Source organism: Trachurus japonicus, chromosome 17, assembly GCF_045865225.1.
Source record: "Trachurus japonicus isolate A0001 chromosome 17, Traja_1.0".
Classification (NCBI taxonomy): Eukaryota; Metazoa; Chordata; class Actinopteri; order Carangiformes; family Carangidae; genus Trachurus; species Trachurus japonicus.
Window position 1 is genome coordinate 7,971,747 of NC_140923.1, and position 24,978 is coordinate 7,996,724.

Consider the following 24,978-nt stretch of genomic DNA (forward strand, 5'->3'; position numbering starts at 1 on the left):
GCCTGGGTAAATGCGTAATGCGTAACCCGCTGCTCACTCAACAGTCAGTCTGTCTCAGTCTGTGTAGAGTCTCAGCTCCACAAACAGCGAAGACAGATATCTGTGGGAAAATTATAAATAATATTTTGGTTTAATGGTTTTATTATTTTACAATATGTTCATTTTTTAGTGTTTGAAACACCATTTTCACATATTTTGTATGATTGTGTGAGTCCTCTGTTTTTTCTGTTGTTGTACTATTAGCTTGGCTATATTGTAAACGAGGCAGCTACCTCAATATACTTAAAATAAATAGATACATGTTACTCTGATGTCTTGTATCCTTAGGAAGCTATGACTTGAAATACACTACTTTTTTTTTAGATTTACCAGGCACATTAGGTGCATTTGCACAAAGTATCGGTATAACCGTTGCGTACGCACAAAACGGGGCTGAAAGTGGCGTACGTGACTTTCCACGCCAAGGTTGTGATCTATAAAAAACTAACTTGATGGGAGAGTGTGCGCAGCCCTAAGCAAACTCTGAGCCATGCGTACGCATGGTTTGGAGGAAAAGGGGAATTGGCGACACAGACGGTGTGGTGGTGAACTGAAGTCAGACTCAGGAAATGTAGTGAGAAGAACGATTATGTTTTTATTATCGGCCGTCACACATTTAATTTCAACTCGAATGCGTTAGATCCATGTTGCCACGGTGATTTAATTCAACAGCGTTATTTTGCATCGGACTGATGTTTCAGAAACATCTTCTTAGAATTTAACTGAAAATTCAAAATCAATATTCCTTCTCTATATTTAATCACCACCATCTCTCCGTCATATTGTTCACTCCCAGAGCGCAAGAGGAGGAGAGGACGGCGCAGCTGCATGGAATAAAGTATCCGGTCCTATCGAGAGTCAATTAAATATCAAAGACTGGGAAAAAGCCACTAATCACAATCGTTACACTCTGTTTTCTTGTTATCAGTCCTAGGCCTACTTAATGCTGTTCATCACAAAAACCGAGAGAGAACCAGCATAAAGAAAAGCGTCATGTTCGTTAATTCTTCAGAATATATTTCAGCATGGAGGATACCACGGGCGCATGACGTCTGTCCGACTACCCATTTCTCCGACCTCCCACTTCTCCGACTTAAGTAGCCCTAACCCTTAACCTTACCCTAAACCTAACCTTAACACTGTAGAATGGGTAGTCGGAGAAATGAGCCGTCGGACTTTTGGGCAGTCGGACTGACGTATGCTCCCCGGATACCACTAACTGACTCAACAAATTTTATCGATCAGTCTAATTACTGTAAATAAATAAATAGAGCGGCGAGCCCCGTGCATAATGTTGCACCGCGGCACCGCTGGACGAGAATAAGGAGGGAGAGGGTCTTCAAGGACCAACGACTGCCCGGCCCATGATGGTGACTGGTTAATAACTCGTTTCAGATTAGAACTGTTGTCATTGTTGTAAATGTGCCGAACCGGGTCCAGCATTTGAGAGGCAGCGCACCAAAACACCGCCGCGTGTGCTCTGAGCCGCTGATGCCGTTGAGCTGCAGCGACATGTCACGTTGTCACGTTCACACCTGCAGCTAATTCACAACACAGACAGAACAACAGCACGTCAGGCTCATTGGGTTACATGCTGCTATTCAGACATGCCGCTATTTCGACATTGACTTCTAATTGTCGGAATAGCGGCATTAACATTATTTTTTAAGCGTCCCACTATTCCGACATTTTTTTTTTTCATTGTCGGAGTAGCGGCACTTTACTATTTTTCAAACATTCCGCTTTTCCGACATTGATTGATTACGTTATAGTCAGACGTGTCCTTCTGATTTATTTTTATTTTTTCATCTGAGACACTGTTTCTCATACACAAATACATAGGCCTATTAGAGAAGAAAAAACAAACCCTCCAAGTTTAAAAACACACAGCACACAGCAGCGCACACTGATCTGCAGCTACTGAGACTGTTATTATTCTGTCACCTGAGTTTATCCTGCTGCTTTACATCGTTTTAACATAGGTAAAAGAAGAAAAAAAGATTGTCTGGAATAAAGGGGCAGATTACATAAGATTATTCTTTTTTCTGCTCCCTTTTGTTGAGATTTGGGAGGTTTTTGCCTGATTTATTGCCCGATGCCATGTATCTAGCTTTCTCTCCCCTCCCTCCGCCCGTTGTCTTCGTTGTCACTTTGTTGTCGCTCCACAGAGCACATGGCTAATTAATATGCACGTGCTGACCATATGGTTGTCTAGGCATTCCGGGACTGAGGTGTGTTCACGTGCGCAACTGCGCACCATTCTTGGATCCAGTTATCAAAGTTGAGGTGCAGAGTTGTGCACGCACAGTTTGATAGATCTGAAAAAGGTGTAAATATTTTGGGCTGTCTTTTCACCGTAGGCCTAAGCAAAAAATTTAGTAGCAGCAGTTTTACACTGCTTACTTACAGTTTTGATAAATAAGGCCCCAGGCCCTGAGCCCAGAGCCCAGACGCTCACAGCTGCAGCTCCGCGGGCTCATCCCCGGCGCTGTCCGTGGTGCTGAAGGTCACAGGTTAACTTGACAAACAAACTGCAGCATAGTTCTGTTTGTTTATCATGTGTGTCAGTTTTGTTTGTGACTTGATAGTTGAGTTGTTGAGATTAAGAACATCACTCCCTCATCAAACCAGTGATAGACATGCTGAAAAGAAAAGAGAGAGAGAGAGACGCGCCTGGGTATCGCAGCTGTAAAAAAAATAAAAATAAAATAAAAATAAAAAAGACGTGTCGGAATAGCGGTATCAAAAAGTGTCGGACTACCGGCATGTCTAGATAGAGGGATGTCGCAATAGCGGGATGTCTAAATAGTGACATGTCGGAATAGCGGGATGTCTGAATAGCGGGCGGACCCCTGCTCATTGACATGCAGATCGCATTCATGTGGTGGTTTGCATTGACCATCTATGGTTGAAACAGGGCGTGTACAGGGCGGAACGTGAAGCGGATTCAGCTGCACACACTTGTAGGAACTCTGTGATTTATAAAGGGAAGTTTGCTTGCAAGTGTGCGTATGCAGGGTTTTATAAGTCTGAATATTTACTGGTGCACGCAAAACTTGGCTTTTGGGCGTACGTACACTTTTAGTAACCATCCTATGTAAAGTTTTATAAAAGAGACCCCTGGTAATTTAATCCGTCAGAGGATCCGCGATGCGCGATCCCGTGAAAAACAATGAATACCGGACATATTCATGATTTCATAAAAATAAAAAAAGACGCCCCAGACAGGATGTGAAAAGTGGACATGTCCGCGGGCAAAAGAGGACATTTGGTCTCCCTGCCTGATAACGTTAATGGCTAATAATAAGACAGCCAACATTTATGCGTAGCCTACTGTAGCGACAATATTGTTATGCACTAGTCTACAACTAACGCACGTAGTGATGAGGAGGAGGGTGTGTAGACCATAGACTGTAAAAAGAATGGACGCAGAACCTGTGACGTCACCCATTGGTTTGGGGGAGTCTGTTTTGTGCCGCTACTACGGGGGTTTGAACTGAGTCATGTTGGATTTTACTTGCCATATTTGGAGAGGTGCGGCCGTTGGCCGGCCAAGAACCCGCCCACTGGCCTCGAAGCAGCGGTCTCCGGACCTGTCACTCAACGTTTCCGCGCCCTAATTGGCCAGAATTTTAAACCTAATCATAGTAAAAAAATTCACCCCCTCAGAGTGTGTGCGGGGGTAGAAACTATCGGTTGAGACCAAAAAAATAAAATGTACCAGGCTGTAAATATGTTTTTTTAAGCTGTAAAATCGGCTATTTTAACATGGGGCTCAATTGGAGTTGCTCCCTTCTGGAGCCAGCCCCCAGCGACAGCCGAGGGGATTGCAGTTTTTTGAACTCGGAAGTGAGCTTCACTTCTCAGACCGACAACTGCCCCCTTGGGTGTAGACCTGCCTGCTGTGTGCGTGTGTGAAGGGGAGAGTGAGCGGCGGCGGCGGTGGTGGCGGTGGGGGGGGGGGTTCTTCTTTAGATCTTTCCTCTGTGTGCTGCCCGCTACAGCGTCGCTTTGGTTGTGAGCACATATGACACACATACATGTTACATCTGTACGGCCCTATGCTTGCACACGCTTCAACCAAGGCGGCACCATAGGCAGGGAAAATCCTGGATATAGGTGCAGGTTTGCCGAGTGACCAATCAAGTTTTCAAATGTTGCTATTAATCCTCGCGAGCTACTGGGAAAGGCGCCGCGAGCTACCGGTAGCTCGCGAGCGACGTGTTGGAGATGCCTGCTGTACAGTCTTTGTTACTGTACAGAGTAGACACTCTGTACTCACTAGCCTATAGCCTATAGGCACACCCCTCGCTTTCAATAATACACACAATATGTTGTGAGCCTCCGTCGTAGTAAAGCCTTCAGATCTACTCTTCATGTAATAACTGCGCCACCTTGTGGCTAAACATCATAGGCTACACTGAAGTCATCATAACTTCATAAGTTCTCATTTTCATTATAAATAGCCTACTATTATTGTTATTTGAAGCCGTGTCAGTCTTGACTGTGGGTGATGGGGTCCTCTATGTCTGCTAGTGTCTGTAGCCTACTAGCCTACAGTAATATTTTTGTCGACATTATCAAATTGAGGAACTTTTATTTTGAAGGGCACAGGGCAAGGAAGCACACTAGCCTATCAGAGGACCCGCCCACCCACAGAAACAAAATATTGAGTGGTAAATTCGTTTTGTTAAATAAGAACCAAAAACGAGAAAACAAACTGAAATTTTGATTTCCGTTTTTTTTCCAAAACGAAAAAACGGCTTGTTTCTGGTTTCTCCTTATGTCAATTATTCCGAGAAAACAGACTGATAAAACGTACCTCCATCATTATAGTTGGGTTAAGTTAAGAAATGACACACAGCACTGCATTTGAGTCATTTATTTGAAAATATGTGAGGCTACCTTTGCTGCAGCTTGGTTGACCGAAACTGAGCGCAGCCAATCTACGGGGGACAGCTCATAGCAGGAATCAAATGAGTCCAACAACTACGTCACTAGGCTTTCTGCCGATCTCATAAGACTTCTTTTAATAAGACAGCTCGAAATGCACATGTGTACTACCAGATTTAACGAATGCATTGAATAAAATGGTATTAGTAGCATTCCCTTTGAGGATGTGAGTTTTATTTTCACACTAATCCATCCATCCAGTCTGCGCAGGGACACCCAAACTTCCTCTGGCGCTTCCGGGAGGATCCCAAGGGGCGTGTCCTGGGTCTTCCCCGGGGTTTCTCCCTCCCGGCGGGGATGATGATGATGATGATGATGATGATTATTATTATTATTATGATTATCATCAATAATAATTTAATTAAAGTATAATTATCATGTTATTATTATGTTTTATCAATAACAATAATACAACCACAATAATAAAATATACACTATATTCTTCATCTATGATCTATCATTACCACAAGTGGACTTAAGACACAACAGACAGAGTAGCAGTGGGTTAGCCAATGTTTTTAATGAAGCTGAAATCTTGATGTCATGGTTTATGTTTACATAGTGTAGATGAACAATGCATGTCAGCAGAACCCCACCCCCCAACTATTCTCAGATCTCCAGACACATGTAACGGGGGGTTGGTAGTAGGGGTGTAAAGGTATACCGTACTTCGGTATACCACGGTGGTGAAAAGCCACGATGGTGATACCATGAGATTTCCAAGCTCACGGTGACGGTAATTAATTAATTATTTTAATATTATGCAGCGCTGCCGGCGCAACTCAACTTCACATGCAAGTTGGCCGGAAATAGCTCGCTCCTTCGTTGGTTTCTCTTTTTTTCCACTCTCCGGAGCTCCCCCACAGTTCTGGGACACACAGACAGACACACAGACATACACACACACACAGACAGACACACACACACACACACACACACACACACACACCAGGGTTGCAGGTATATGTAGATAGAAAGTTGTAATAAAGTTATTGACTTAAGAGTAATATTTGAGAAAATTATTTACATCTGTCCTTGTTCCATAAACCTGGGTGCTTCTGTCACTGTCAGATGAATGTGAACGATCCTGCAGATCTGTGATGGTATCATCTGAGTGAGATCCATCTTCAAGCAGGTCATTTTCTTCATCTTCAAGCAGCTAATTTTCCTCATCTTCAAGCAGCTCATTTTCTTCAGATGAGGAGTGATCTGTTGAAGCTCCCTCTTTTGTGCAAATGTAAAATCTGAGTAGCTTCAGTTTAGTTTGTTCATACACTTGGCCAACAGTGTTATCCAAGAGAATCTTGTTCATTTTAAAATCACAGATGTCAAACGTGAAGTCTTCAGCTGGCCCTTTTGTGGAGTGCCCATCAGGAAAAAATAGGTCCTTTCCTAATTCCATGATCTGAGCAACAGTTGTTGTTTTTGCCAATGTAGCATGTCTTATGCCTCCACCATGGTTGGTCCGTACTTGACTGTATCCATTACTGCCAAAATGAAGCCATCCAATTTCAACCTTCCTTGAAGTCTTCTCTCCTGCCGTATTTCTTCGTCTGGCCATGGTATTTGGGGGATCATCTGGGGTACCACTCAGTGATCCGTTTGTCTTTGATTTCATTTTGTGTGCCCCTATTTTATCTTTTAATCTCTGTAAAAGAGTCTCTTTATTGGTGCTATAGCATTGTGTTTGTTCACAGAAAGATAGGACAGCTACTCGGTCACCATATGACGTTATGTATTTTGTCATTTGCTCATCAGTCATGATGAGCAATACTGCCTTGTCAACCTGTAAACACGAGAGAGAGAGAGAGAGAGAGAGAGAGAGATAATAGTGTCAATGCAGTGTTTCAGTGGTACTGGACATAGCTGGTCTTACGGTAAGTACAGTAAAATATTGTACATAGAGATGCCAGATAGAAAGCTGGCATACTTCACACAAATTCCATTATGTCTATTTCTATAAATCAGAAATCTAGTTTATCCCTGCAAGTGACATCCCATTTATTTATTCAAATGTATTTACTTATTGACTGTAGTGGCAGATTCCTCTTTACCAGTTTTAAAAGCCACCTGAATGATACAATCTTCACTGGCGATCTGACGCATATCCACTTTCATTCATTAAATAATTCCATTATTCACAAGTGTGCAGTTGATGTACCATTTATTTTGGCAGATTAGGATTCCATGATTCAACATCAACACATCATGGTTAAAAAACATTTTGCGTCCAGCTCGTCTCAACCTGAACAAAGCCAAAGGCTGACCTCCACACCTGTACTGGCTGACCTATATAACTAAAACTCCACCCATAACCAAGCATCTTATGGACAGGTATAGAATAATCCATGAATTAACATAAACAACCTACTTACTTATATTAAAATACCCAATACGGTAACACTTTATTTTAAGGGGTCCTTGTTCCTGTGTATCTACCTAATTAATTACAGTGTAATTACCTATGTAACCGTATGTAATAACATGTACTTACATTGTAAATACATAGTGTATTTTGGTGTACTTACAGGTCCTTGTTACACTTGTAATAAGAAATGCTTGTTACAATACTTTGTCAAAGTGGCCTCTCTCTTTGGGGAATGGGTACACCTGCAAGAAAAATGGGTGAAACCACAACCCATGTTGCCTGGGCAAACTTTTCCATCAATCTTCCTCCTGCCTCTTGAGTCTTGGAACATGTATGCTGTTTCACAACTTAGTATATGTAACAGTTGTGTTAATACACCTTTGTTACTCTTTGATACAGTGGAATGAGCACATTAAAATAAAGTGTACCTGCTGGGATACCACAGTTCTTACACATTAACTGCAATAATCAGTGTCTTCGATAGTGTACCACATGTGCTGTTACACAACATAGTCTATGTAACAGTTGTGTTAGTACACACTTGTTACTCTTTGATACAGTGGAATAAGCACATTAAAATAAAATGTACCTGCTACATACTTACATGTAACATCATGCAGAAACTTGGTACTCAAGTATTTTTACAGAAACCAATAACTAGAATAGCATTTTTTCAGAAAATGAGACAATACCGGATAACTCAGTTCATATGGAACTGAAAACATCAGCAGCAATCTGTATGCATAAACCACACACTCAAAAAAATGCATTTCAGTGTTCCTTTATTGTCCTTTATTTTTATTATCCCCAAAAAACCACAAGGCTTGATCTTTTCCTGTCCTTTAATGGAGTCCTCTATTTCTACTCCATAAAAATGAAATTATCACAGAAACACAATTTACTTACAGTACCTACAGTAGCATTGCGTGAATAGCATCCAGATTAACAAAATGAAAAGAGTTAGCATAGACTGAAAGCTAGCAAGGTATATTTACTGAAAACATAACTAATCATGTCTTGATTACAAAAATACACATTCATGTAACACTATTGACATATTATACTCACAGATAGACATTCCCCAAGGCAAAAGCGTCCAACAATATTATTTTGCAGTCTGTTTAGCCGTCTGTGCTCACTTTCACACCCAAGCATGAGAAGTGAGCATGCAACAGAAAAAACACAACATAGCTGGACTTGACGAGCCGAGCGCTCACTTCGACACGGTTTCTCTGAACCAAAGAGAAGACCACTCACTCCGACGCGGTTTCTTTGAACCAAAGCACATATACATTTTAACTTTTTTAACCCTCAAAGACAGTACAAAGACACTGGTTATCGCAGTTAATTTATAACCCAAAGAGAGAGGCCACTTTGACAAAGTATTCTAACAAGCATTTCTTATTACAAGTGTAACAAGGACCTGTAAGTACACCAAAATACACTATGTATTTACAATGTAAGTACATGTTATTACATACGGTTACATAGGTAATTACACTGTAATTAATTAGGTAGATACACAGGAACAAGGACCCCTTAAAATAAAGTGTTACCTTGTTTTTCTCCCATACACGTCTCAACACAGTGTCTGCTGATTCCCGCCTCTGACCTTTATCAACCCTCATGTATCATTCTGTACCGGTCAATAGTCAGATTTACATACTTCTTTTTGAAGACACTTAGTTTTGCTGATTTTTTGACCTCCTCATCTAGGTCATTCCATTGTCTAACACCTGTGACCGATATGGAAAAAGATTTTAGTGTAGTTCGTACCTTTCTTTGCCTGAAAATCATGTTCCCTCTCAGATTGTGTATCTTCTCTCTGTCTAGGAATAGTATTTGCAGGTTGTGCGGGAGGCTTTTGTTGGCAGCCTTGTGCATCATCTGTACTGTGCGATAGTTTATTAAATCATATAATTTGAGTATTTTTGATTTGATAATTAGCTGATTTGTGTGTGCCCTTTAGTTGGGCACACAGTTCAATTTGATGTTAAATGTTCAGACACTGGACCTTTGTTAAGCGTGAAAGAGGAGGTTAAATGGAACTCCACCATGTTGGAACAGATGTAAGATTAAGCTTCCTTAAATCCTTTGTTAGTTTAAACACATATCAAAAAGCAAAATAGAAAAAACTTTTCAGGTGGATGTGAAGGATTGTTTGCTTTTATTGGCAGGACATCTTCCGGAAGATCCGTCTCACACAGGGAATATTTTTCCTCCAGCCTCTCCTGGAAATCCACCTTCTCAGATCGTTCTCAGTGGGCCGACGTCTGCTGAACTGAGCTGTTGGGGAAAAGGGAAATTATTTTTTAGTTCTGTTGTTGTACAATGAACAGCTTGAATCATGTACACAGAACTTTGGAGCTAAAAATGTCATTAACATAAAACACTCACAGAGAACATGCTGCTCACGTAGCTTCATCTGCGCCTTCAGCCAGCGCTCATACAGCTGCCTCTGAAACTCTGGTGACACCAGTGAGCGCTGAGTCCAGTCTGGCACGTCTCCATTTAGAGTCACTGGGTGTGTCTTCAGAAGCTTCCCATACATGTTTTGGACATTTGTCTGGCCATTTTCAGCATTGTGAGAGGCACCTTGTTCAGCATGACTTGAACCCTCCTCAGCTGAGTCAGCACTAAGTTTTAAAAAGAACAAGAGTAAAATTACAATTAGCCTCTGTAAACGCTATCTATTAAATACATAGCATTTGGATGTACTTAAAGCAGATATCAGTGGAATGTTTTTGTTAATATAAGTCCTAAATAGTCCTATTTTCCATCAGCAATCATACATGAAGTATTTCAGCCTAAACACGAGTCTCTCCGTCACTCTGCTCTGCTGTAACCCGAGGAGAAAATTTTCCTTGTGGGATACAAGTGTTATCCAATGAGGGGAGAGAACGGCATGAAGGGCTGTGTGTGCAGCCAAGGGATGCGCGTGAATGTGGTGACGTAGCACGAGGACCAATTGATGCCTGACAAGGGCGGGGGCTGCTAACTCATGGTGCGTTCAAGGAAACTCGTACTTTGTGTTTTTCCTTCCTGTGAAGTCATACCAGTTCGATCTGGTACGAGTTCACGGGTCGGAAGTTACGAGTGGCCGTTATAGGGAACTTTCACAGACAACAGGACGGTAAAAACACGAGCTACGGGTTACCTGGAACGCTACCAAGTCGTAGTTGTGACTTGAAGCTGTAACTTACGGTTTCAAAAGCCTGCCTTGAACACAGCATTAGCCGAAACGGCTGTGCCACTGATATCTGCTTTAATAGATACCATTTACAGAGGCTTTGATTCCATTAACAAAACACTGTTTGTATTAAAGACCGGGTAAACCAAGAATAAATATGTGTTTTAAGTTTATAATACCACAGGAAAACATATTATTAACCACTCTGTCAAATTTGGAGGACTAAAAAAGTCGTTAAGTATATAAAATTCTGCATCAAAGTTGTCAATAAATGAGCAGTTTTCTCTGCTTCAGAACGGTGGGGGCGTGTCACGATATGGTCGTGCTGCAGGCAAAGAAACCACGCCCCATGGCAGGAGAGCTGGACTTCACTTGCTGAACATCGCTGATACACAACCTAAACATGTACACGTCGTCATGAAATAAAGACGGGAAAGTGACCTCAAACACACTCCACCACACACCCCAGTCCTCAGCACTGACACAGCTGATAAACCTAAAGGAAATATTTCTTACCTTCACTCTTGGGGCCGGATTTACTAAGATCTCAGATAGCGGACGCTATATTGTTTGCGTCCGCTATAATATTGCGAGTTTGGTTAGTGCACGCAAAACAGGTGATCTACTAAGAGTAACCCGCTAAATGAAAACACGTGCAAACCGCAATATGTAAATGAGGGTTTTGCGCGTGTAATCGTTTCCGCCATGGAGAGAGTGGACAGAGAGCTGGACGGACGAAGGGACAGAATGACATTTGATCCGATGCATACAGTGACAGCATGTGTGTTCATCTCTCTCGCGCTCTGTTTAGATAAATAAACACAAATCGCTACAGGGCCCAACTCGTCATATAGTGACGAACAGGCAGGAGCTGCAGCGACAATCACACACCTGTAATATGTGTGTGTGTGTGTGTGTGTGTGTGTGCCGCCCATGATCCAGTGGATTAATAGAGAGCTCAGGTGGGGGAGCATACGTCAGTCCGACGGCCCCAAAATCCGACGGCCCACCTCTCCGACTACCCATTAATCCGACTTTTATAGGCCCATTGGTCCGACTGCCCATTGCTCCGACCAAAATAATCTCTGTATTCCGACCAGGGCTAAATTCGACCATCCAGAATTCCGACACCGGCGTTACTGTTTGTGTCATTTATTGGAGCAGTGGTAAATGTTTTTGCTGCTCTGCTCTCCCATGTCACTCTTTTACCCCTTGGTTGAAGTGCATGCCACACACACACACACACACACACACACACACACACACACACACACACACACACACACACACACACACACACACACACACACACACACACACACACACACACACACACACACGGGGGGCGGCACCAGATGCGCATTTCTCCGTGCTGCGCCTCGGCCCCTCAGCTGTGTGTCTGTGGGTATGTGTATCATGTGAATGTGTGTATTAATTTCTGGCGCGCTCTGTTAAGATGAAAAACACAAATCGCCCAGAGCGCGAGCCTGGCACAGAGGTGCGCGCTCTGGCGCATCTGGCGACAATCGGTTAACGGGGCCGAAAGGAAGCTGGCTCGCTCCGCGGCTATTTTACGTCTGAGGCTTATGTTAAACTCATGTTTTTATTGATACTGTAGCGTCCAACCCGACGTTACTGTCTACAACAACATAACCCTAACTTATGACTGCTCTCCCTTCCCTCCTCTGCTCCTCCTCCCTCACTCACCTACACACAGACGCAGCTGTCTTCCTCACTCTGGCCCCTCAGTTTCTCATCCAACCACCCTACCTGCCCGTGCCCTACACATTCACAGTCAGTCAGAAATCACACAACTTAATCATAACAAGAACATTACTGTGGAGTTGCTACAATATTTTCAGTTGTGCAGTATAGGCTATTATTGATTAAAAATGAGCCATAAGTCCCATTACGTGGCATATGATATGTTTGTAGAGCCCGTTGACATGACACACACGTGTCTCGTGTGCAGACGCAACTGATAAATATTTATGCTATAGACCATGGACAGCTCCCGGATCTCAGCGCATCATTTGCGCACAACGTGCACCAGTGTTACTGTAATAACACAGATGTGGGCAAGTCTGATATCAGCCAGGTAGCCTACTGAAGAAACATAAATATGGACTCGAGGCATCTTGTTTTACTGATCATTTAGTGCCCAAATGACTGCATCAATAAATGAGGAAATTATATTCACAGATCCTATTTAAAAAGAAGAAAAAACATGGTCCTAATGGATATGACAATTAACCACTCAGATAACTCCTTTCTTTCTATTTTTTCCTTCTATCAACGTTCATGGGCCATGAAGATCAGGGCTTAGTCAGTTCGGGGGTCACAGCATCTGCGCTGTGTGTAGCCTACGGTACGACCAATCGCGCGCTGTCCGCTGTCTCAGTGCTGAAATATGAATCAATGACAGTGTGTCACTGCCCGAGAGAGAGAGAGTCTCTGCCCGCCCCTCCGCCTGCACTATAGGTGCAGCCCAGCCCATATTACAATCTTATTGTTTGTTTTAATCAATCCTCTAGCACCGTGTGACAGAAATACTCATTGTTGCAGAGGCACAGTGACAGTGGCGCTGACTGTATCGCACTGTGCACATACATATACACATAAAAGGAACAAGAGCAGGACCCACGCGCCTAGACTAGGCTACACTGTGGCGCCGTCAAAATACAGGAGATTAAGTTGATATCAAAGTCCTGCTTCTGGGCCCGATTTGTCGGTCTAATACACTGTCGTAATTACTGGGAGTCGTAACACCGGGCATACTTAAGTCGGGGAAATGGGAGGTCGCATTAATGGACGTAAAAATATAGAAATGTATGGTCGGAGAAATGAGAAGTCGAAGTGTTGGGTCGTCGGAGAAATAGAGAGTCGGACTAATGGACTCAAAAATTAAGAAATGTATGGTCGGAGAAATGGGAAGTCGGACAAATGGGAAGTCGGACAAATGGGAAGTCGGACAGACGCCATGCGCCCGCTCAGGTGGGACACATGGATCTAAACGCTCTGACCACAGACCAGAGGGATTAAAGACGGGTGAAGGCAGTGGTGACGTGTCTCAGTCCGGGACCGGGACCGAGAGACGGAGCTGAGCAGCCAGGTGAGAGGAGAGGAAAGCAGAGGAGAGGAGAGGAGAGGAGCGCACTGCAGGACAGACGTGCCCCGTGCGTAACGGCGCGTAAAAGACTTTGAACACGGCTGAAAAACTGTTACAGAATGACCCAGACGTGAGGAAATGCAGAGATGTAAAATCACGGGGCTCTGACAGGTATCAAATCAATAAACGCATACGTTTTGGCAAAGTTGTATCAGTTAGTACATGGTTTTCAGACGTGGTGAATAAAGACGCAAAAACAGCCACCGCAATCTCTTCCTGGTTTGGTAAATCACATTGCGTGTGCTAAATAAATCTATTTGCATCTACTCCTCCCAGTATTTTGCACGTTCTGGCTGAAACGCCCATATTTACATATTCATCAAGGCAAACACGCTAAATGGATCGCACGTGCTATTCTGCCCGTGTGAGGGACGCAATCCTCGGTGCGTCCGGTTAGTAGATCAGGTTCCACGTGTATTTGCGCGTGCACTCACGTTTGCACACGTTTTAATACACGCAAACCTTTAGTAAATCCGGCCCTTGGTGTCTAAAACAGTCCCAGCTGCAGTCATCCAGCTGTAACAGGTTATAACCCACCATGCTGCTCCCGTTTACATCTCGTCAGCGTGTTGCATCCATTTGCATTGTGTGAAAAAAAAAAGTTCAAAAGTTTTTAGCGAGTAACGATCAAAACGGGAATAATATCGATCGGTGGATTAATAAACTGTTGGTGCTGGATGACTACTGATGCTGCTGCCTGTTTTAGACACCAGAGTGAAGGTAAGAAATGGTTTGATCAGCTGTGTGTCCGCTCGGACGTGTGGTGGACTGAGACCACAGCAGAGTTGTTTTTAGACTGAAGAGCAAGTGGGACGGAAAACCTCGGAAGTCAGTTGGCTGAATGTATTTATAGTAGAGCAGAGCAGGGGGTGGGTTAATGCGGGCCTCGAGTTAGGCCCGCCCATTCAAAACCTGCACACAGAACAGTCTCTGTGGCCTAGCTCCTCAAGGAAATGATGAATGGGAAAACTACTTTTTACATGTTTTGAGGGACACATTAATATGATAAGAAGAAAATTACTGAATTTGGTTTACCCGGTCTTTAAGTTTAATAGCCAATAGGAAATATACCTACTTTGAGTCTGTAGCCAGCTTGGCCAGCAGTCGACTTGCCTCAACCACATTCTCCGGCAGCTTCATTCTGTAGTGTTTTTCAGCTGTCGCAGTTGAATGAGTGAGGTAGTCAGCCACCATAGACTTTTCCACATCATTCATACTTTTTGTGGCCGTCTCAAACACTCTGCGCGCCAACTGACTTGACACCTCCAGTACTTTGTACCTGAAATACACGTTTAAACAACGTTAAAATACGAGAGCCGACACACATAAGAAAAGTCTATTGGAGAAGGAATGGGTTGCGACAGATAACTTACTTTGACTGCAGCCGTCTCAGGTCATTGCAGGGGTTGTAAATTGGCCTCCCTGTGCTGGAGATGAAAAATCGAGGCTGCTCTCCCTCTTCTTCTTCTTCTTCGTCACTCCTTTGTTTCTTTTTGGCCAGGAATTGTGGCCTCACCAGGCTAAAATACATAGTGAACCACTGTTGGCAGACAAAGAAGAGGGATGAAGATCAAATTCAACAACACATCAAGACCCATTCAATAGAATTTCAACTCACCAACTCTTCCTCTTGTGTCAGAGCAAATGTGGCCACTTGCTGCGCAGCTGTTTTGTGCTCTTTTACTCCTACTACAGCGTAGCCCTGCTCATCTTGCCGTCCGGCAACCCACTCCTGCACCTGCACATGATAAGGATAACAGTTCAATTGATAAGGATGATGAGACACCAGGAGACATTGACCAACAATGAAGGTGACAACGGTGCCGCCATACTCACAGTTAGATGTTCCACCACTCCTGGCCTTTGGAGGTGTTTTAATATGACCACAGCCTCCAGATAGTACAGGATCAGCCTGCCATCTTTAACGTCCAGGTCTCCAGTACTCTTCGGGTGAAGCTTACCCAAGGCTGCGGAGAAGTCTTTCTTCGCAGCCCTGAGTACTGCCAAAGAGCCGTGTGGTGTGAGAGTTTTCTTCTCCAGCAACCTGTCATATCTATACAAAAAGAGATAGGATTAATCAAGGCAAGGCAAGGCAATTTTATTTGTATAGCCCGTTTTTACAAACAGTTTGTCTCAAAGGGCTTTACATGGCATCGTAACAACATCCTCTGTCCTTAGACCCTCACATCGACTGAGGAAAAACTCCATAGAAAACCCTTTTAACAGGGAAAAATCGGAGAAACCTCAGGGTGAGCAACAGAGGAGGGATCCCTCACCCAGGACGGACTGACGTGCAATAGATGTTGTTACAGACAAGACAGTTTGCAGTTTATGTTACAGAATGTGCGAAATATGGAAATGTTAGCAGGAGTTGATGAAGGCAGCGAGACACCAAGGCCAAACTACAAAGTACAACAGAAAATGACAGTTCAAAAATATACTGAGGAGAGGAGAGGAGAGGAGAGGAGAGGGCTCTGTGTAACCAGATGTGTCCCCAGCAGTCTAAGCCTATAGCAGCGTAGCTATAAAATGGTTCAGAGCTACCTGAACCAGCCCTAACTAAAAGCCCTGTCATAAAGGAAGGTCTTAAGCCTAGACTTAAATGTAGTTAGAGTGTCTGCCTCTTTGACCCATGGAGAGAGCTGGTTCCACAGTAAAGGAGCCCGGTAACTGAAGGCTCTACCTCCCAGTCTGTTTTTAGAGATACTGGGAGTCACTAACAGACCTGCATTCTGGGAGCGGAGTGCTCTGGTGGGACAGTAAGGAATGATTAGTTATTTCAGATAAGATGGAGCTTTATCATTAAGAGCCTTGTAAGTCAGCAGAAGGATTTTGAAGTCTATTCTAAATCTTACAGGAAGCCAGTGGAGAGAAACTAAAGTGGGAGATGTGCTCTCTCTTCCTAACTCCTGTCAAAACCCTCGCTGCAGCATTCTGGACCAGCTGGAGACTTAAAGATGAATAGTAATTGCTTCTAGCATTACAGAGTTCTTTTTTATATATTACTAAACTATCCTTCCAGGCTTGACGGTCTTCCTCATGTTGGCTGGAATGTGTTTTCCTTTCCAGCTGTCTGGTCTTCTGTTTCAAAGCGCGCACGTTTGGGCTGTACCCGGGAGCTATTCTTTTCTGGTTGATAACTTTCTTTTTCAGGGGAGCTACAGCATCAAGTGTCCCAAGTAGTGCTGTTGCAGTGCTATCCACAAGATAGTCCGCCTGTGTGGGGGTGAAATCAGTGTAACTGCCCATTATATTGTTACAGGATGTGGCAGCAAGCTCTGCTGGAATAAGCTCTTTAAATCTAGAAACAGCAGTGTCAGATAGACATCTACTGTAGCGGGATTTTTTCCCAGGTAGGATATAATTTGTTAAAGTAAATTCAAATGTTATTAAAGAATGGTCAGACAAGACGGGGTTCTGAGGAAGAACTGTGACATGGTCAGCTTCTATTCCATAAGTAAGTACTAAATCAAGGATATGATTAAAAGAGTGAGTGGGTTTGTTTACCCTCTGAGAGAAGCCGACTGAATCCAAAAGTGACTTGAATGCAGTAGCCAGACAATCATCATCGACGTCCACATGAAGGTTAAAGTCACCCACTATAATGACTTTGTCTGAGCTCAGGGTTTCCCGCAGTGCTTTCCTGTTAAGGCGGCTGCCTTAACAACAAAGAGCTGCCGCCTAAACAAACGCCGTAAAAAAAAAAAAAAAAAAGTAGCGATATTCGCCGCCGCCGCCCCCCCCCCCCGTTGGACGATCGATCCTGTCACACACATACACACACCACAGAGAAGCGCGCATGCATAACAGCAGCGCGTGGTGAAAGCGAAACTTATTACCCCCCCCCAACAGGACAGACACCACCTTAACTAACAAATTTTCTGGGGGAAACACTGGAGCTCATTGCTAAATTTGACAGAAAGTCAGGGAATTCGTCTAGGAACATAAGGTGCAGGAGGACGATACACTACAGCAAGTAAGAGTGGTTTTTCTGCTTTCCAGTCTGGGTGAGAGAGGCTGACAGTAAGGCTTTCAAATGTATTATATGAACTATTAGGTCGAGGGTTGATAAGCAGATTTGACTGATAAATAGCAGCCACTCCTCCTCCTCTGCCAGTTTTACGAGGCACATGACAGTTAATGTAACTAGGAGGGGAACTGCCCATTGGTCCGACCTCCCATTGGTTCGACCTCCCGTTACTCCGACAAAATACCCACTGGTCCGGCCTCCCATTGGTTCGACCTCCCGTTACTCTGACAAAATACCCACTGGTCCGGCCTCCCATTGGTTCGACCTCCCGTTACTCCGACAAAATCAACCACAAGTCGGACCAATAGGAGGTCGAACCAGTGGGTGGTCCCGTTAGTTCGAACTGTCATCGCTACTTTGTGACAAGCTCTTCCATTGATACGAACATGCAGCTTTCTCTGAGAATTACTGAAAGAGAGAGAGCTATCATAACAGAAACGCACATCACACACGCGCGGCCCAGAATATCACCATATTCAGTCAGAGAGCCAGATCATGTTAGATCGCGCACAACCATCATAAATGCTGATCAAGATGTGTAAACTGATAATCAAAGCCCTCCCTCCCAGAGTACAGAGTAAAAGAAATACACTTTTTTTTTTTCTCTCCCCCCCTCCGCTCGAGCGTGGCTGAACCTGGCCGGCTTGAGCCCACTTCACGGGCGCGACCCTGCTGCAGCCGCCGTTACCCAGAAACTACATGAGGCATTCAGTAAATTTGGCTTTGGTTAGGTTCAGGCAATGAAGAAAGGAGTTGGTTAAGTTTAGTAAAAACACCAGGTAGAGGCTAGACAGGCTGGAAGCATAATGAGCGTTATGTGTTATTAATATGAAGTGCTTGTTTTGCAGTTAATTATGCACATGATCCGTTTGATCCCATGGAAAAAAGGATCAATGCGCAGCCTCCGTTTCCTTTCTGATTGCGTCCGTCTGTCTGTTCGGAGTGGGAGAGAGAGACAGAGAACCCAATCCACCTGTCTGTAATGTAAGTTTGATTTGATATGAGTGTCAAGGTTTAATTACGGACACTAATGAGCACGCAGCAGTGCGTAAAAGTCGTGCGTAATGACAGCTCCTCGTTGGTGAAACACAATAAACTGCACCTCTTCTTCCACGTGTGTCTTATTGACAGGTGGAGCCTATATGAATAATTACATAAATGCATAGTGAATGGTAAGAATGGAGAGTTTGACTAATAACTAGTCCAGTTCGAACTAATGAGGACATCCCATTAGTTCGAACTCTCATTACTCCGATTGTCGGACCAATGGGAGTTCGAACCAATGGGAGGTCGAACTAATGGGAGGTCGGACTAATGGGAGGTCGGACCAGTGCCATGGACCCAACTAGGAGGGGTAGATTCATTCAAACTAACATATTCATCTTGCTGCAACCAGGTCTCAGTGAGTGTTAATATATCAATATGGTGACTTGTAATTAAGTCATTCACTAGGAGAGACTTGGATGGGAGAGAGCAAATATTGAGCAAACCACATTGAATAGTTTTATTAGGTTGGCTTGCTGGAGCAGTGGTTTTGATTTTAACTAAGTTGCTATAAACAACTCCTCTAGATTTGGGTTTAGGCTCAGACAGCCTCGAGGCAGACACAATTTCTATCCACCTTATTCCTGGGGTCGTTACTGTAGAAACGGTTATGGGTGGAACTTCCGGTCAGCACCGGAAGTAGCAGTGAGCCATTGGCTAACAGCAGGGGTCCATGGCACTGGTCCGACCTCCCATTAGTCCGACCTCCCATTAGTTCGACCTCCCATTGGTTCGAACTCCCATTGGTCCGACAATCGGAGTAATGAGAGTTCGAACTAATGGGAGGTCCTCATTAGATCGAACTGGACTAGTTATTAGTCCAACTCTCCATTCTTACCGTTCACTATGCATTCATATCATTATTCATATAGGCTCCACCTGTCAATAAGACACACGTGGAAGAAGAGGTGCAGTTTATTGTGTTTCACCAACGAGGAGCTGTCATTACGCACGACTTTTACGCACTGCTGCGCGCTCATTAGTGTCCGTAATTAAACCTTGACACTCATATCAAATCAAACTTACATTACAGACAGGTGGATTGGGTTCTCTGTCTCTCTCTCCCACTCCGAACAGACAGACGGACGCAATCAGAAAGGAAACAGAGGCTGCGCATTGATCCTTTTTTCCTTTCTGGGATCAAACGGATCATGTGCATAATTAACTGCAAAACAAGCACTTCATATTAATAACATATAAGGCTCATTATGCTTCCTGCCTGTCTAGCCTCTACCTGGTGTTTTTACTAAACTTAACCAACTCCTTTCTTCATTGCCTGAACCTAACCAAAGCCAAATTTACTTTTTTTTTCTCTCAGTCTGCTGTCAGCAGCAGCGGCGGCTGCAGCAGGCTCGCGCCCGTGAAGTGGGCTCAAGCCGCCAGGTTCAGCCACGCTCGAGCGGAGGGGGGGAGAGAAAAAAAAAAGTGTATTGCTTTTACTCTGTACTCTGGGAGGGGGGGCTTTGATTATCAGTTTACACATCTTGATCAGCATTTATGATGGTTGTGCGCGATCTGACATGATCTGGCTCTCTGACTGAATATGGTGATATTCTGGGCCGCGCGTGTATGTGTGTGATGTGCGTAGAGAGAGAGAGAGAGAGAAAGCTGCATGCTCCTATCAATGGAAGAGCTTGTCACAAAGTAGCGATGACAGTTCGAACTAACGGGACCACCCATTGGTTCGACCTCCTATTGGTCCGACTTGTGGTTGATTTTGTCGGAGTAACGGGAGGTCGAACCAATGGGAGGTCGGACCAGTGGGTATTTTGTCGGAGTAACGGGAGGTCGAACCAATGGGAGGTCGGACCAATGGGCAGTTCCCAACAGCAGTGGTTGCTAGCGGTCTTCATTACTGTTAGCGGTTTATTTGAAAGTTTTCACATTGTTTTCTGTTTTCTTAGTTAGTTCGGTAGATGAGGCAATTCATGTAGTGATAATAGATCGGTTATTGATCCATGGTGGTGAGCGCTCGTAATTAAAAAAAAATCAGCTCGAGTGAAGAGAGGGAGTAGCGCTGTTTGGTTGACCCGTCTGCAGCCTCTGGACGAGTCAGACCAACAGGTCCGCTTGGACCGTGGCCACTCGGACCAACAGGTCCGCTCGTACAACGTAATCTGGGCAGGACACCGAGAAGTGGACGGGGCTGAACCGGGAGAGAGGCAGTCACTGGGCGTGTGCGTGTGTTGTGACAGGAGTGAGGGGGCGCGCCGCCCGTCACTGAGGAGAAATGCATTGTAATTAATGTAACAGCCCCCCCCTTGAGATTATTGTTATTCTGACACATGAGTTAAATAACAGCTGTGTTTGAAACCACGCTGCGGTTCGTAATCGCGGTGCAGAAGAGTGAGTTTGGAGCTGACGAAAGGAGAGAAAAAAGAGAGTCGGTGGGAAATGCTCATTGATTAGAGAGACAGCGATCAGCTCCGGTGCAGCTGTTCCGCGGTGCTGACGAACCCGCTTTAATATGACAAACTATGATTGTGATTAAAAGAACCTAAACCAAGTCGAGTAGAGCTGAGCTGTAACTGTGTAGTGGAGAAGGGGCAACACACGCTATGCGCACACACGCACACGCGCCATCGTCCACTCAGATGCGGCTGCATCTCTCCAGGACACTGGTGTGTGTGAGTGTGAGAGAAATAAAAGCTGTGACTTGCTTGGGCAAACGTTGTTTGGTGTCACCCACTGATTTGCATAGGTACATAAATATCTAGACCCCGAATCTATAAGACTATGGGCCGGATTTACTAAGATCCCAGATAGCGGGCGCTATATTGTTTGCGCCCGCTATAATATTGCGAGTTTGGTTAGTGCACGCAAAACAGGTGATCTACTAAGAGTAACCCGCTAAATGAAAACACGTGCAAACCGCAATAGAGAGCCCAAGCGGAAGCAGGAAGTAACGGCGCCATGGGACCTCAACTCTGAAAAACTCGCCATTCAAATGAACGGGACTGAAAGTTTTATTTCGTGATCCGATTGAATTGCGCCATGAGAAAAAAATATGTCCTCTACCTGTTTAAAACATCACGTTTCATGCCGAGAAATCAGCCGTTTATCATAAAACGGCAACAGAAGAATGTATTTTGTGTAAAGACCGCTCCACGGACTACAGATCTGTGTCCCACAAAAAATATGTCACCAACTGACACGGGAAAGGGCGGCATTTGGGTTTTACAACAAACTGCTGATTTCTCGGGATGAAACGTGATGTTTTAAACAGGTAGAGGACATATTTTTTTCTCATGGCGCAATTCAAACGGATCACGAAATAAAACTTTTAGTCCCGTTCATTTGAATGGCGAGTTTTTCAGAGTTGAGGTCCCATGGTGACCGTTACTTCCTGCTTCCGCTTAGGCTCTCTATATGTAAATGAGGGTTTTGTGCGTGATAATTGTTTCTGCCATGGAGAGAGTGGACAGAGAGATGGACGGACGAAGGGACAGAATGACATTTGATCCGATGCATACAATGACAGCATGTGTGTTCATCTCTCTCGCGCTCTGTTTAGATAAATAAACACAAATCGCTACAGGGCCCAACTCATCTTATAGTGACGAACAGGCAGCAGCTGCAGCGACAATCACACACCTAGAATATGTGTGTGCCGCCCATGATCGAGTGGATTAATAGAGAGCTCAGGTGGGACACACGGATCTAAACGCTCTGACCACTGACCAGAGGGATCAAAGACGGGTGAAGGCAGCGGTGACGTGTCCCGGACTGAGAGACGGAGCTGAGCAGCCAGGTGAGAGGAGAGGAAAGGAGAGGAGAGGAGTGCACTGCAGGACAGACGTACCCCGTGCGTAACGGCGCGTAAATGACTTTTAACACGGCTGAAAAACTGTTAAAGAATTACCCAGACGTGAGGATATGCAGAGATGTAAGATCACGGGGCTCTGACAGGTATCAAATCAATAAACGCATACGTTTTGGCAAAGTTGTATCAGTTAGTACATGGTTTTCAGACGTGGTGAATAAAGACGCAAAAACAGCCACCGCAATCTCTTCCTGGTTTGGTAAATCACATTGCACGCGCTAAATAAATCTATTTGCATCTACTCCTCCCAGTATTCTGCACGTTCTGGCTGAAACGCCCATATTTACATATTCATCAAGGCAAACACGCTAAATGGATTGCTATTCTGCCCGTGTGAGGGACGCAATCCTCGGTGCGTCCAGTTAGTAGATCAGGTTCCACATGTGTTTGCGCGTGCAATCACGTTTGCACACGTTTTAATACACGCAAACCTTTAGTAAATCCTATGTATACAAATATGTATAAAAAATTGCGTGTATCATTTAGGGGTTTTTATATCCCTAAATGATACACACAATTTTATACTGTTTCATTCCGTGTAAACGTTGTGTACACTGACACACCCCTCTGTATCAAAAGTATAGGTCTTTATGATTAAAATAAACTAAATGGATTTTTGTTTTACTACAACTTTGTTGGTTGGACACTCGGATGTGTCTGTGTGTGGTCTTATAATAGATCCATGGTGAGAACCTACAGTAAAATACTCCGCCCCCACCACCACCACCACACACACACAATCCCTGAGAGCAGACAGTAAAGAGGTGAGTGAGAGAGAGACCCCCCCCCCACATATGCATTTCTTTATAAAAGAGGAATGTGTTTTAAAATAAAATTATTCCAACTTATATGACGCAACTTTCCAGAGCTAGCAGATAGCTCGTTGCCTCAACAACTGAAGCAACCAAGTTAACAAGTAGCTAAATACGCTATTGTACGTTATCTTTGGACACTTTTTTAAGTCGTCCTCACACCTCACAATATTAGTAGGCAGCGGTATATTGTCTCGTTTGAGTTGTAAAAGGTGGTGTTTTATGTCTCTAACGCTCGCAGAAAGTGGATTAGCGCGTACTGTTAGCATGTAAACAAACGCTACTTCAGGTTCGCACTGGAAGCTGCGCCCATAATTCCCGCAAAGCATCATGGGGGCTAGGAATAAGGTGGATAGGCTCTATAGGCAATTTCTATTGCTTGCCAGGTTTATTAAAAGATAGTTGGTATGTAGTAGATGCTGTGTAATACAGTGACATGAGTACGAATAATGCTCACCTTTTTTTGATAATTTCCTTGCTAACTTGTTTGTTTTTTTCTGCAGGAATCCAATGAAATCAATGAAAGTCTTGCAGGCAGCGTGGAGTCTCTCATCTGTGAATCTGTAGGGGGGGGGGGTACATGTATTTCATTATTTACATAAGTATTTGGGCGCTTTCACACCTGCAGTTGTTCCAATTCAACAACTGAACCGATACAACTGTAGCGTTCTTTTTTCTGGACCGTTTGTGTTCACATTGCATGATTCTAAAGCGGTACAGTGCTTTGCACTGTGGAAGCGCCATAGCAACGGCCCATAACAACAACCCATCAGCTGAGCAGCAATGGCAACAATGACTTGGAGCAGTCTGGAGGTTTAAGGGATAGTTCACCCAAAATTCAAATTTCACTCATTATCTACTCACCCTCATGTCGACTAAGAGCTATGAGAATTTTCAGAGTCCTCCGTGCCTTCTTTGGGGGGGTCCGCGCAGCAGTATTTGTCCATATAATGGTTGTCAATGGATACCAACTTTCTTCTAAAAAACATCCAAATACCTCCATACTGCTCGTCTGTAATGTCCCTCTTGTATTGAAGCCCAGACATGCGAAATTGTTCCGCCGGTCAGTGCAAATCACGAGAGATTTGCACTGACACAGGAAGAGCAGTGAACCGAGACACTGGGAGCTTCCGCTACAAACAAGCTTAAGGCGAGACACGGCAGGCAAAAACATCGTTTTTTCATGCACTTATCAATTTTGAGATTTTGGGCTATTTTGCTTCCATAACATGTCTTCTTTCAGACTAATACAAAGAAATGGTCTAAAATACACATTATGGGTGTTTATTTTACTTCACTTTGACTGGTGTCGCCTGTAGATTTCTCCTACCAGAATTAAGCGTTCTATCGCGGCTACTGAGCCGCGTCTGTTCAGACTCCTGTCATATCAGGTATCGCTGTGAAGCTCTCTCTCTCCTGCACTAATTTGTCGGTTCCAAAAATGGTCATTTCCTTTGTACCAGCAACGAATCGTAAAAGTACGAGGGAGGGTCTCATTGGCTGGTGTCGTTTTCCGACAGCGTGATTCGTTTAGAAGCATCACGTGACGC

General features: G+C 44.1%; 1 protein-coding gene across 1 annotated transcript; it reads right to left on the reverse strand.

Moving 5' to 3' along the window:
- Positions 1–14,790: 14,790 nt before the first annotated feature.
- LOC146970063 (uncharacterized) lies at positions 14,791–24,172 on the reverse strand. The gene is made up of 5 exons (XM_085804582.1): positions 24,147–24,172; positions 15,556–15,772; positions 15,338–15,457; positions 15,093–15,259; positions 14,791–14,998 (listed from the first exon to the last, which is right to left on the reverse strand). Exons 1-5 carry the CDS (start codon positions 24,170–24,172, stop codon positions 14,791–14,793), a joined length of 738 nt encoding a protein of 245 aa, XP_085660708.1.
- Between the last annotated feature and the right edge of the window lie 806 nt (positions 24,173–24,978).